This window comes from Eurosta solidaginis, chromosome 1 (genome assembly GCF_040869045.1).
Source record: "Eurosta solidaginis isolate ZX-2024a chromosome 1, ASM4086904v1, whole genome shotgun sequence".
NCBI classification, from domain to species: Eukaryota; Metazoa; Arthropoda; class Insecta; order Diptera; family Tephritidae; genus Eurosta; species Eurosta solidaginis.
Genome location: NC_090319.1, coordinates 296,118,478 through 296,133,259, shown reverse-complemented (window position 1 = coordinate 296,133,259; position 14,782 = coordinate 296,118,478). Strand labels below are relative to the sequence as shown.

Genomic DNA, 14,782 nt, shown 5'->3' with positions numbered 1-14,782 from the left:
TAAGTATTTATGATACTTCTGTTCCGGGAAGTGGGAAGTTTGGTACACAGGTATCCCTTTTTATTTTAAGCAACTCATAACTGAAGTACCAATTCAAATATTACCGGAAGAGGCTATGGCAGTGGGCATAATTTAAAAACAACAACATTCGATTAGTTCGCGAATTTGAAATGCAATGTAATATAAAACAAATAAATATTTGTTTATTTAGCTTTTCAAATTTAAACTGAAATTATTTGACGTTTTTAATTATTTTTTGCAGTCCATTTAGTATTCGTTTGTGGTCTTCAAGACGAAGTTTGTTATTTTTGTAAAATGTATATTTTACAAGTTATATTATATTAAATTATTATACATAGAAAACAAGTAAATCGGAAAAAAACAAAGTTCATCGACCGTCTAGCCGACTATTTCAAAACCCATGACGATGTATTAGTGATCCAGACATTAAAGGCCTGACGTTTAGCACATCAGGCCGTCAATGAACTTTGCAAGTTTCTATTTACAACTAGTTTTCTACTGTTTGTTGTTTTTTTTTTTTTTTTACCACCGTCAATTGACCTGCACCTGATTGGCGCACTCAAAAGAAGTAGGTGAGATTTTTGCATTGAAAACATATTTATTTGTACAAAAAGTATGCGTTCTGTATTAGTGAAGAAGTACGAACAATTCATTAGAACCCAAGTGGAAAAAGTTATATGCATGCATGGGATATGCATGTTGTATCAATGATCGTGTGTTTGTAAAAATATACTTTTCTGAATTTTGTCTGCACGTATATAATTAAGGACTCTTAATTTTTCTTTATGGTCTTCAGAAATTTAATAGAATTTATAAAATGCAAATTCTCGAAAATAACTGATGAAAAGTTGGGCAACTTGTAGCAATAAACTTTGAATATATCGAGGACTAATTACTACCGTCGACAGTTTGGCTCCAGGATGCTTTACCGTAATTGAACTGTTATGAAAAAAATGTTCAGAATGGTGGATTTCAGCCAAATCAGTAAGGATTTTGCCTGAATTCATGGTCCATATAATCCAAGTTGAAGGCTTCAAGTTGTGCTATCTCCCATCATAGCAATGCTGTTTTTATTTTAACTACATATGTAGTAAAAATTCCTAATTATCAATCTGGAGATAATGCTTTCGAACGTATTAAGCATACGTATGTTCATGTTTTTCTGGTGCTTTTGTATGTATTCGGAATTAGTTCAAACACATGCATACAGAAGTAGTACAAATCTACTAATAGAGTATGCATGTTCCCTGAGACGCCGTATATGTTAAAAATAAATCAACGTGCATTTTTACATGCATACATAGCTCCGATTTATGCCTCAAATATGGTTTTTTATGCATACATTCACATTCACTGGGGTCAGCAAGTGACTTTCCAGACCGAAGACTCCAGAATTTATTTTTTAGTCTTTAGTCAAAAAGCTAATAATTGACTACATTCGAGATTTGAAGTCATTGACTTCGACTTCCACTAAATATTATTAGCATCGAGTACATTCTTTTACAACTCTGACTAACGCCACCCGAAGAAATACAATTCTGTTGTCAATAGCTCTGAAAATATCTTCTCCTCTTTTTTGATGTGATGCTATTGCTAACAATTTTTGGCAAACCTTGATTGTAATTCACTTTGTGATTCCAACGGCATGATAAAACTGTCGATTTGACAATCAATATTGTTGCGGCAGCTCATTTTGATTTTAGAATTTATAAAGTAAGCTAGAATATAAACATAAGCTACTTGTTTTCTAAAGAGTTCAATCATAATTACGTGGCGTTGTAGATAGGGACAGGTAGGGCAGGTATTGCAATAATGCATATGATTTATGAGGGGAAAACAGTGGTGGAAACTTTCAGCTAGAGTATTTTCAAGGTTTTCGTTGTTGACAGCAACAATTATTAACTTCTCGCAATTGTCATGTTATTGCTTTTTAGTCGAACTGCTAATTATGGCAACTGCCTTTAGTTAAAGGACTCTTCGCTTTAGCGGATATTAAACACTAGATGCCCGCCACTTTTAAGTGCTTTTTTGTTCAAGTTCACACAAAGGCCACACCTCCAGAAAACTTGCTCCTTGAATGTTACCGATAAATTGCTCTTGCTAATATTTTTGATCGTTAAATGCACTCATTACTCTGTCATTTTTAAAAAATAAGAAAAGGATTACTGAATCATTACCTATTAATTCAACAGTCGACTCTTTTCAACATTGATAGCCTAAGGTAAGATAGGCGTCACCTGTTTTAGAACTGAATTTATGCGCTGCTGCTGTGAAATATAAATCCATGCAGGTAACTTTCATACCTGGATGACGCTGTAGAACAATATATAAATGGGGCTGGTAGCTTGCACATCAAATCATTAGTGAACAAACTGTCAATGAAGAAATGAGCACTCAACTTAAATGCGCTACCGAAAATCATGACCAAGTTTCATTTACGCCATTTCTGCACATTAAAAGTATGAATCATGAAAAAGAAAAATCGCCTAAAGATGCTGAAAACCGAATCGATTTCTACTTCAGCCGTTATCGCCAAAGAGCAACATTGCCTAAAGTGGCATTGGTACGTCCAATGATTAGAGGCGGCCAAATTGTAGACACGGAATCTATTGAAAACATCAGTCTGCCATTAGCTGTCGAGTTTGGATTTTCGGACAAAATGTGTGTGAACGAGCCACCTAAGAGTAATATAAAGCATAATAAACCAGTAGCGTCTGTGACACCAAATATTCGCAACCTAACACAACAAAGTAAAATCGGGCATGCGCTTTTTGTAGCACTGGAAGTATTGTTTGCGCAGGATTTAGAAGATTGAATAAAATTAATTAAAAATTCTTTAGTAGATAAAAAATTATAATTTTTGAAATGAAATTGTTTTTAAGGCTAGATTAAAGTAGATTTTAAATACATATTTGCATAGAATTTAGAAGTAAAATAAAAAATGCTACTTTCAAAATATACGATTTTTAAGTTTCCATTTCTGAACTTGTATTTTCCTAAGTATGGACCATGATTCGAGTATAACAATTATAAAATTTGATGAAGTAAGCTCCGAAGAGTTTAGACGTCTTCGATTAATATAGCGCATCTTTGAGGTTTGCAACAAATTGAATACAATTAACGTTTTTACTACGAACAGATTCTGCTAAGGCAAATGCAAATTTTGTTAAAAAGATGTGGCACGCACCTGCTTCATAAACGGGACTAAGCGACCTTTTAGTTGTAGCATAGATTTCCAAATCCCGACAGTAACAGCATTTGAAATTTTCTCCGCATTCTATCAGCATTTCGAGAAAATTCACGTAAGCTTAGAACATTTTTGATAAGAACATTTTATTTAAATTATTCTGAATTTCTTTGAGTACGCAGTTTCTTCCATACAAAGGGCGCATAGCTTTTTATACTCAGTTGAGCAGAGCTCACAGAGTATATTAACTTTGATTGGATAACGGTTGGTTGTACAGGTATAAAGGAATGGAGACAGATATAGACTTCCATATATCAAAATCATCAGCATCGAAAAAAAATTTGATTGAGCCATGTCCGTCCGTCCGTCCGTCTGTCCGTTAACACGATAACTTGAGTAAATTTTTGAGGTATCTTGATGTAATTTGGTATGCAGATTCATGGGCACTCATCTCAGATCGCTATTTAAAATGAACGATATCGGACTTTAACCACGCCCACTTTTTCGATATCGAAAATTTCGAAAAACGGAAAAAGTGCGATAATTCATTACCAAAGACGGATAAAGCGATGAAACTTGGTAGGTGAGTTGAGCTTATTACGCAAAATATAAAATTACTAAAATTTTGAACAATGGGCGTGGAACCGCTCACTTTTAAAAGAAGGTAATTTAAAAGTTTTGCAAGCTGTAATTTGGCAGTCGTTGAAGATATCTTGATGAAATTTGGCAGGAACGTTACTCCTATTACTATATGTATGCTTAATAAAAATTACCAAAATCAGAGAACGCCCACTTTTAAAAAAAATTTTTTTTAAGTCACATTTTAACAACAAATTTAATATCTTTACAGTATATAAGTCAATTAGGTCAACATTCAACTCCAGTAATGATATGGTGCAACAAAATACAAAAAAAAAAAAAAAATTAAATGGGCGTGACTCCGCCCTTTTTCATTTAATTTGTCTAGGATACATTTAATGCCATAAGTCGAACAAAAAAATTTGCCAATCCTTGTGAAATTTGGTAGGTGCTTAGATTCTAGGACGGTAACAGTTTTCTGTGAAAAATCGCGAAATCGGTTGAAGCCACGCCCAGTTTTTATACACAGCTTACCGTCTGTCCTTCCGCTCGGCCCTTAACACGATAACTTGAACAAAAATCGATATATCTTCACTAAACTTAGATCACGTACTTATCACTTTGTGTAGGTATAAAAATTGGCCGAAATCCGACTATGACCACGCCCACTTTTTCGATATAGAAAATTACGAAAAATGAAAAAATGCAAATGAAATATTTCTATACCAAATGCAAAAAAAGGAATGAAATATTGTAATTGGATTGGTTTATTGACGCAAAATATAACTTTAGAAAAAAACTTTGTAAAATGTATATGACGCCTATCATATTAAGTAGAAGAAAATGAAAAAGTTCTGCAAGGCGAAATCAAAAGCCCTTGGAATCTTAGCAGGAATACTGTTCGTGGTATTATATATATAAATAAATTAGCGGTACCCGACAGATGAAGTTCTGGGTCAAACTGGTCCACATTTTGGTCAATATATCGAAAACGCCTTCACATATACAACTACCACCACTCCCTTTTAAAACCCTCATTAATACCTTTATTTTATACCCATATCGTACAAACAAATTCTAGAGTCCGCCCTGGTCCACCTTTATGGCGATATCCCGAAAAGGCGTTCACCTATAGAACTAAGCCCACGCCCTTTTAAAATACTCATTAACACCTTTCATTTGACGCTCATGTCGTACAAAGAAATTCTAGAGTCAGCCCTGGTCCACCTTTATGGCGATATCTCGGAAAGGCGTCTACCCATAGAACTAAGGCCCACGCCCTTTTAAAATACTCATTAACTCATTTCATTTGATATCCATATCGTACAAGCAAATTCTAGAGTCCGCCCTGGTCCACCTTTATGGCGATATCTCGAAAAGGCGTCCACCTATAGAACTAAGCCCACGCCCTTTTAAAATACTCATTAACACCTTTCATTTGACGTTCATGTCGTACAAAGAAATTCTAGAGTCAGCCCTACTCCACCTTTATGGCGATATCTCGAAAAGGCGTCTACCCATAGAACTAAGGCCCACGCCCTTTTAAAATACTCATTAACACCTTTCATTTGATACCCATATCGTAAAACCAAATTCTATAGTCGACCCTGGTCCACCTTTATGGCGATATCCCTAAATGGCGTCCACCTATAAAGCTATGACCCACTCCCTCTTAAAATACTATTTAATACCTTCCATTTGATACGCATGTCTTACAAATACATTCCAGGGTTATCCCAGGTTCATTTTCGTACACGGTGATTTTCCCTTATTTTGTCAAAAGTGCCAATTTGCATAAGATATAATTTTAATATAATTTTTCCACAACATTTGTTAAAAAACCCACTCTTAACACGTGTTGTTCTTTCAGAATATTGTAATAAAAAGCTATTACATTTGTAAACATATTCTCCTAACAATTACGTGGGTGCGCCTTTACCATTATCAATTTGTTATTATTATTGTTATAACATATATATGTGATTTGTTTCCAAATTGAAAAAAATTTTAAATTAGAATAGAATAAAGAAAAAAAGACAGCTGCCATAGCTCCGTATAGACTCATTTCGAGAACGTTTTGGCCCTGCTCTTGTAATCATTCCATTTCACAGTGCTGTCGAAGGAACGCTGTGAACGTTTAACTTAATTGTTACTACGTTACCAGGAATATGTTAACAGTTTATTTTGTTTTTTTTTTTTTCAGCAGTTGATTTGTAAGGGCCTGGCTTTGAGACGAGCTCAAGGGCTTAACAATATTTTTTTGCTAATATTAAATTATGATACCTACCTAAGAAAATTTTAAGGCAATACCAAATATTATAATTTAAAAATTTGATCAATTAAGATAAAATACAAATATCATGGTAATAATTGCAACAAAAAATCGATTCAAAGTCTCGAAAAAAATACATTTCAACACCAATTTTTTTAAAATATCAAGATCGCCATTGAAATTTAGCCATAAGAATTGTTTCCAAAAATATTATAAATATTTTGTACTGTTAAAAAATTCAAGCATATTCTTTATTGAGAAACACAATTTTAATGACCGAAATTTGGCTCAAAATTTTTATACTCAGTTGAGCAGAGCTCGCAGAGTATATTAAGTTTGATTGGATAACGGTTGGTTGTACAGGTATAAAGGAATTAAGATAGATATAGACTTCCATATATCAAAATCATCAGGATCGAAAAAAAATTTGATTGAGCCATGTCCGTCCGTCCGTCCGTCCGTTAACACGATAACTTGAGTAAATTTTGACGTATCTTGATGAAATTTGGTATGTAGGTTCCTGAGCACTCATCTCAGATCGCTATTTAAAATGAACGATATCGGACTATAACACGCCCACTTTTTCGATATCGAAAATTACGAAAAATGAAAATAATGCCATAATTCTATACCAAATACGAAAAAAGGGATGAAACATGGTAATTGGATTGTCTTATTTGTAAAATGGTTGTGACACCTACCATATTAAGCAGAAGAAAATGAAAAAGTTCTGCAGGGCGAAATAAAAAACCCTTGAAATCTTGGCAGGTATTACATATATAAATAAATTAGCGGTATCCAACAGATGATGTTCTGTTTGATACCCATATTGTACAAACACATTCTAGAGTAACCCCTGGTCCACCTTTATGGCGATATCTCGAAAAGGCGACCACCTATACAACTACTACCACTCCCTTTTAAAACCCTCATTAATACCTTTCTTTTGATACTCATATCGTGCAAACAAATTCTAGAGTCAACCCTGATCCACCTTTATGGCGATATCCCTAAATGGCCCACTCCCTCATAAAATACTCTTTAATGCCTTTCATTTGATACACATGTCATACAAACACATTCCAGGGTTTCCCTGGGATCATTTTCCTACATGGTTATTTTCCCTTATGTTGTCACCTTAGCTCTCAACTGTGTATGTAATGTTCGGTTACACCCGAACTTAACCTTCCTTACTTGTTTCCTGTAGTTTTAATGTGTGCAATTTTTGATTTATTATCGCATTTAAAACTTTTTGACCAAACTAAATTATTTTGTCTTTAAATTCTATCCAAATGCCAAAATATTTATATAAAGTATTGGAATTATTTACAAAAATGTCTGCTTATGTTATCATAACTTAATGCATATGTACATATGTATGTAGTTAAATACGTCTATGAACACAAAAGTTTTATTAGAAATATTGTATGCCATCGCCTCTTTTTTTAGCCAATATATTATCGCATGTACACTTTACATCGAACAGGTTGGTGAGTAAGAAAATTTTTGTGTAAATATTACTAACACAATTTTACAGATAAGATATGCTTTATAATAAAATTGGTAAAGACAAGTTAACTTATCTATGACAAATTTGTGTGAACTGCAAGTGTTGAACCCGAGATTCAATGAACACAGGAAATGGAATATCGGTTATATATGACTAATACAGATCCCAGCAAAAACTGATGTAGTATATAAAATCCAAATAAGCTATATATACGGTAAAGATGAACGAGAGGCTTTATGTATGTATATCAACAACTGAAACAACTCTTCCGGTTATTTATAAAACTTCGCCAAAGGGCTCAAATCAGGGATCAATTTTAATAGTTATTTTAGTTTTTTTAGTCCAAAGACTGTCTTAGGCGAAAGCTTATGGGATCACGAGGGTACCCATAGCATTTTCATGACGGATGCATGATTCTTTTTATTTTTCGGACTTTTTTTTAAATACACAAGTGTAAAATCCCGACTCTTATTTTAGTCCGAAAATAAAAGTTTAGTCTGAACTTTTATTTGTTACCAAAAGGTTCTTGTAAATGTCTAGATTTGAAAACTTTATCGTCATTTGAAATTTTTGTTTGTAATACCAGAAATTTGTCAAAGAAGAACTAAAATCAACTCTCATAGTACTATACTTGTGTATAATTTTCCACAGAAAACTTGCCGGTTCTTTTGCCATAAAGTTTGATTCAATTGAGATATTGCCTTGAAATTTGATACACCGCTTTCTGTTGAAACAAAAAAGATTCTGCGTAAAAAAATATCGTGTCATTTGGTTGAGCCGTTCCATTGTTATAGGGTGTACTTTTATTCTGTCCTTAACAAATAAAAGTCTGGATTTAACTTTTATTTTTTGACTTATAAAATAAAAATTCGGATCTAATAATTTCCTTCGGACTAAAAAATTAAAGGCCGAAAATATTTTTAATGAATGACTTTTATTACAAAATGAGTATTAGTTTTGTCCCTGGTTTAGATAGCTGTGACATCAAATTCATACATGTGCGTATACGTTCACACCGATACGTTTGAAAATTATTTCTGGCCATTCGAAAGATGTTGTTAAGCCCGAATTTGGCTTTACTATAATCTTTATCTTTATCTTTATCTAGTACTCCCCCTTCTTCTCATAAGCATCTTTCGTTTCACATTCAAATTACAAAACACTCTGAAAAAAAATCTCTCTTATTACTTGTATTTAATTTTACGCAGAGTTGCGGTATGCTATATAGCAGAGCTTAATCATAGAATGCAAGAGTTTACAATGAGCATGTGTGTTCGAGCCACCAGTGATTTTCGTTGTAGATTAAGATTTTTGAGATAAAAGCGGGGTCATTGACTCCGTTTGTCGTATCGCTGTAGTCGTATCCCTAACGTAACCCTATGCGATACATTGTTATCGATTAATGGTACCTTAACCTAAAAATCGTGAAAATTTCACAAAAATGAAGAAAACGCAAAAAATTACAAACATATTCCACAAAAAATAAGTCTCCTAGTCATAACGTATCCAAAACAATGAATAAAATCTACAAAAAGTTATTAAATTCACCAACTCAAATATTTCTAGGTTATGGATATGGCGAAAAACCAAAAGCCAATTGGTTGACTACGATACGGTTACGACCTTAGCGTCACGATATGGCACCAATAATCGATTACATTGATTTCCATAAGGTTGGTCGAATCAGCTGTTATAAGGTTACCTATACGGTTACCGATAACGCACCATTGTCTGCAGCTTAAACACGATTAGAGCTTAACCTTGGCATTTTTTATGCTTAGGCGCAATTTTTAAAGTTAATCTCAACCTAATTCTGCCACTATGGCAGCTAATGAATACTTGGCAACTCTAGTACTGTCGTTCCTTCTCAAATTTGTTTTACAGATAAACCGGTTTAGGTTTTCTGCCACTTTCTTTCTCGTTACTTCACTCATCGTATTAAGCTAACTTATGCTCTGAGAAAATTTTGGGTCCAGACTTAAACCAATACACCTCTATTAAGAATTCTTTGTTTTAAATTTTATCTTTCAGGTTCAAATTCGAGCTCAAGAACAATTTTTTTATCTTTCAAATAGAGATCAATATCACGGATAAACACGATAATCCCTGGATGCGCCGACACCACACGAGCACTATGATACCTCGATAACCTTTTTCAAGTACTTGTATAGATATCGAGTACGATCGCACGTTATTGGGATTACGATTACTCGTGTCAATTATAAAAAAAAAAAATAAATGTAAGGCGCGATAACCTCCGAAGAGATCTAAGGCCGAGCTTCTCTTCCAATTTGCGTCGTGCTCCTCTTGATTTTTCCCTACAAATTGGCCGGACGGCACCTACATGTTTTATGCCGACCCCGAACGGCATCTGCAAGGCAGATGAGTTTTCACTGAGAGCTTTTCATGGCAGAAATACAATCGGAGCGCTTGCCAGACACTGCCGAGGGACGACCCCGCTTAGAAAAATTTTCTTCTAATTGAAAAATCTTATTTCTAAAATTTTGATGTTGCTTTGCCCGGGAGTTGAACCCAGGGCATACGGTGTGATAGGCGGAGCACGCTACCATCACACCACGGTGGCCGCCAATCAATTATAGCCTGCGAATAAAACGCCAAATACACGACACGAACATTTCCGCGAACATTCCCGTTATGTCATGTTTCTGCGACCTTTTCTGTCGTGTATGGTGGTGTTTGCCAGTTCGCGCAAATGTTCGCCAAAAATCAAAATATTTTAATTTGTGTCGAACATTTGCGCGAACTGTTCGTGCGTGTATGGCGAAATAGCTCATAATCGTAGTAATTTCTGAACGGAGCAGACGTGCGCGGAAAAGTAAAATGGACAATAAAAAATTTCTGAGTGAATTTATTGAAATGTATAAATCTTTGCCATCATTGTGGCAAGTAAAAAGCAAAGATTATTGTAATAGAATTAAAAAGAATAATGATTATGCGACTTTAATCTGCCACACCGATCAATATTGCTATAGCACAATTGTTGTCCGTATTCATCGCTGTCTGAAAGAGAACTAATGTTCGGCCAAAAGTTCGTATGGTGCATGGCCAAAGCTGCGAACAATATTGCGGAATGTTCGCGGAAATGTTCGTGTCGTGTATTTGGCGCTTAAGTGACAATTTTCGTTAAATTTTATTTTAAGATTTTCAATATTTACATACTTATTCCTTTTCATAAGCTACCATCTTAATAATAATCTGATCGATGTGTTTTATTGACTACGTTACTAGTAGGTTTCGAGTACTTTTCTCCCGTACTTTTTTGGTACCGATTGCTTTGCTCGATCACTTAAAATGATCACTTGTGGTACTATCGTATAGCGATATCGGAACAACACAACAATGCACATCGGACACAAAAATGCGTATCAAAATGTCTAAATTAGCGACTTCGGATCAGCTATATCTATGAAGTCGACTCGCACCTCACAATACAATAAAAATTTGGTTTCGGGAAACGTTTCTATGTGAGAACACTGAATCTTACAAAAATGCAAAGATTTCAAAATTTCCACAAACTTTATACTACATTGACACTGGCGTCAAATGCGTAGTTCCAAATGAACCATTTGAAAGCGTGTTTCATTCGCATTTCGCTAAACCTTCGCCACAAGACTCGACTGCTAGAACATCAATCCAGCGCAAGAAAATGCACTGACGTAATTGGTTAAAGAGAAGTGCCATAAAAAAATGAAAAATTAAAAAAAAAAAACACACAAAATAGTTTCCGGTAGAACTAACTGTTCATTTTGCTTTAAACTTTAGTGGAACCTGCTATTTTTAACAGTATTAAGATTATGATACGTCGTTTAGTTATCATGTTTTGGCGGGGTTCCTCTTATTAATGAAATGTTAATGTGTGTGGATCGCATGAATGTTTTACATTTAGGGGCTAAATGCGATCAAATGAGTCAGTACGAATATGCGTCGCATTTGGAATAGTAGCATTAAACACCTAATTTTTTGAGTTACAATCCCATACCAGACTTTAAGTTTTAAAACCAGTCTCTCTTGCATTGAAATAAATCAAAATCCCGAAGTTAACATAACATATTGATATCCCTAGAGTAAATTTGTAGATTTAGCAGCTTTAAGATAATACCCATTTATGACAAATTGATTTTAAAATTTAGTGCAGAGACTCATAACACCTAGACTGTTGTGACTAAGCGCTGACTCATTAGAAATTAGTTAGCTATATGGATTACAAATTAAAAATGTGCTTAGCAGTAAGATTATAAATTTTTCCTTAGACTTAATTTACATACATATAATGAGACTATCTTCATTTTCGTACTTACCTCCTAATCATTAATTATTTAACTAGATTTCCCATATAAATTTATTCCCTTCGATAATCGGTAATTATGAAGAAATTTTAGATATGCGGATTTTTTTCATAGAAAAAGTTCCACACCTATAGTGTGATCTCTAATTGGAAACACAAAGTACATATATGGGAAACGTGAAAATTTGGCAAAAAATAAGCTTGTTCTAAGGAATGGAACATATGTAGATTTAGGCTTGTGTAAACGTGATCTTAGATCAAGAAATGTTGCTTTTTTCTTGCTGGCATATAAACTAGTAAATATATATTTTTCCTACTTACACCAATCATATCCACCATCACCAAAAACATCTAAACCAAACTCGGCAAGCGAGAAACCTTCGCTAACTTTCAATGCACCAACTCTTTGCAAGAAATTTCGTGTCATATTTTTTGGTGTCACACCATTGAGGGTACGTGCAGCTAACGCTATCGCTGGTGTTGGCTTTAGTGTTGTTGACTTTGCTGCGGTTGTTGTTGCTGTTGTGGACGTAGTCGTCGTTTTTACCGTTGAAGTCAACGGTTTGTCAATATTTTTTGATTTTGGTTTCGTTTGTGCTTGCACAATTTCGGGCACCATTTCAACAAACTCAGCATCTTTAGAAATTTTTATTTTCGAATCAATCACTTGAGTATCATTATCAAGCTCGGATGAGTAGTTTTCGTTCGCTATGACTGTGGTCAGCGCTAAAATGGTGACCACTATAAAAGTAAGCACAGTTTTGAAACGCATTTTTGTGCTATGTGTATTTGTTTCCTTGTTTTTTTTTTTTAATTTTTTTATAAATATATTCGTTAAATTTGTTCGTATAGTAAAATTATTTTTTGTTGTTGTGTTTTCGTTAAATGGCACTATCGTTTAGTGCAGTCGTTCCTGCGTATTTTTCACTAAAAAAAACTAAAATTAATTCAAGTCAAAAAAATTTTCTTCAAAATCATCACACAAAATTGTTGTTGAGGTCGTGAACCAACAATCTCGTAAAAAATTCAATATTGTAATGAAATATTAACTAAATTTATTCAAAAACTATTTTTTTTGTTTTTATTAATAAATAAATTTTTCATGTTCACTCTATATTATGACATCATCACTGTCTGAGTAATGCCTGCATAATTTAATGTAGCTTTATCACAAATATTTCAACGCTTATCAGCCTAAGCAAACAAGAACACTTTCACAATCATTTTTATCTAAACTTCTATGTATATCATAAAAAATATTAAGGCACCTTTCGAAAAACACGTACAGCACGACTCCACGGAAAATTCAGACTGAAGTTAGATCGCATTCGTATTTCGTTAAAGAACTCCATATACACCTGTTAGTCATTGAAATCACTGCCTAATCTTATCAATTCATGTTTTTTTTTTGTGATAAGCGCAAAAGCTTTTTGCTTTGTAGTATGTGGGATATCCATAGATATTTATTGAGTAAAACAGACAACGAATAAGTAGGACAACATGTAAAAAATGTGGATGAATTTATATTTACTCGATCATAACTTCAACATTCTGTAGTCGGTAAGGAAGAGTAAGAAGTCTTAAGAACATTCTATATATCATAGTTTTCCTATCCAAATCCTGTTAACATTCAAGACCGCAACATAATGTGAAGTCATATACTTATACATTAAACTGGGTCGAAAATAAAGTTACGATGTTCGCCCCTAAATTTATATTTTGAGTCAAGCAAGCAACAATTAAGGAAATAATCTCGCATAACACAGCAGCTAAATGCGTGTTAGATTGTAAGCAGTGTCTGGAGAGAATCGGGACAGGGAGAAGCATACATCTATATTTGGTCTCAGGGCATATGAGAATAGATGGAAATGAAAAAGCAGATCAACTAAAAAGGGCGCGTCCCTTGAAGCTTGCTCCATAGACGTCCCAATTAGACTAAGCAAGATTAAGAGAAGGCGGGAGATGCACATAACCGACCCCAGCGGGTTAGGGGATCAGAATATACCCGCGGTAGGTATGCCTGTCGTAAGAGGCGACTAAAATACCAGATTCAAAGGGCTGTGTAGCGCAACCTTTTAGGTTGCCAGCGCAATATATAGCTTCTCCAAACCCAATTGTCAACCTCACCTATCCGCGGCGAATCCCGTTTCACTAACAGACGAGGCTCTGGCGACCCCAAGCTCCTCATGGAAATTGGGGGTAGGGAGGGAGGGAATGGCCTGAAGGTTTAATGTGGCCACATAAATCGTTCCCGAGATGGTCGGGCTAGCACCTTAATGGTGCTATGGTACCGGAGCGTACCGGATTTGTATCCGGTAAAGGACCATCACATCGATAGCACTCCCCAAAGCCTTCGGGGAGCAACCTTATCGCTACAACAACAACAACAACAACATGCAAATAATCGACCAAGCGGGAAAGGCGTGGGTTCAAGCGCGGGGTTGTAAAATGTCGAAGATTATGTGTAGGTCTTACAACCTTAGATTAACAAAGTTTCTTCTATCATTAAAAAGAGGGGACTGTATACTCATGACGGGTATTCTGACTGGACACTGCCTTCTGGCGTCACATGCCTTTAAATTAGGCTTGGTCCGTGATAGCAGATGTAGGAAGTGCGGGTTGGAGGAGGAAACTATAGAGCACGTTCTGTGCTCGTACCCTGCGCTTGACAGTCTAAGGCTCCAGCAATTAGGCGTGATACAGCTGTCAAATCTAGAAGCAGTAAGTGGCTTAAGTCCTAGAAAGCTTCTAGTATTTGCCAAGAGGACGGAGCTATTTTAACATACATATGTCCTGGTTTTTGATAGGGTTTTTCAGTTTTTTCGTTAAAACAACCTTCTGGTAACACTACGGACTCATTCAGTATATGTGAGTTCATCGTAGACCGGACAGTTTAACCTAACCTCG

At 35.0% G+C, this 14,782-nt stretch overlaps 1 protein-coding gene across 4 annotated transcripts in view; it reads right to left on the bottom strand.

The window, feature by feature from the left end:
- mesh (sushi domain containing 2 mesh) overlaps positions 1 to 13,203 on the bottom strand; it is a 109,280-nt gene extending 96,077 nt beyond the window's left edge. For all 4 annotated transcript variants that reach the window (XM_067761150.1, XM_067761151.1, XM_067761152.1 and 1 more), the window contains exons 1-2: positions 13,144 to 13,203; positions 12,197 to 12,802 (exon numbers count right to left, since the gene is read on the bottom strand). In XM_067761150.1, the coding sequence (XP_067617251.1) occupies positions 12,197 to 12,647 (451 nt within the window). In that variant the 5' untranslated portion in view covers positions 12,648 to 12,802; positions 13,144 to 13,203. The remainder of the gene's footprint in view (positions 1 to 12,196; positions 12,803 to 13,143) is intronic.
- Positions 13,204 to 14,782: the final 1,579 nt, after the last annotated feature.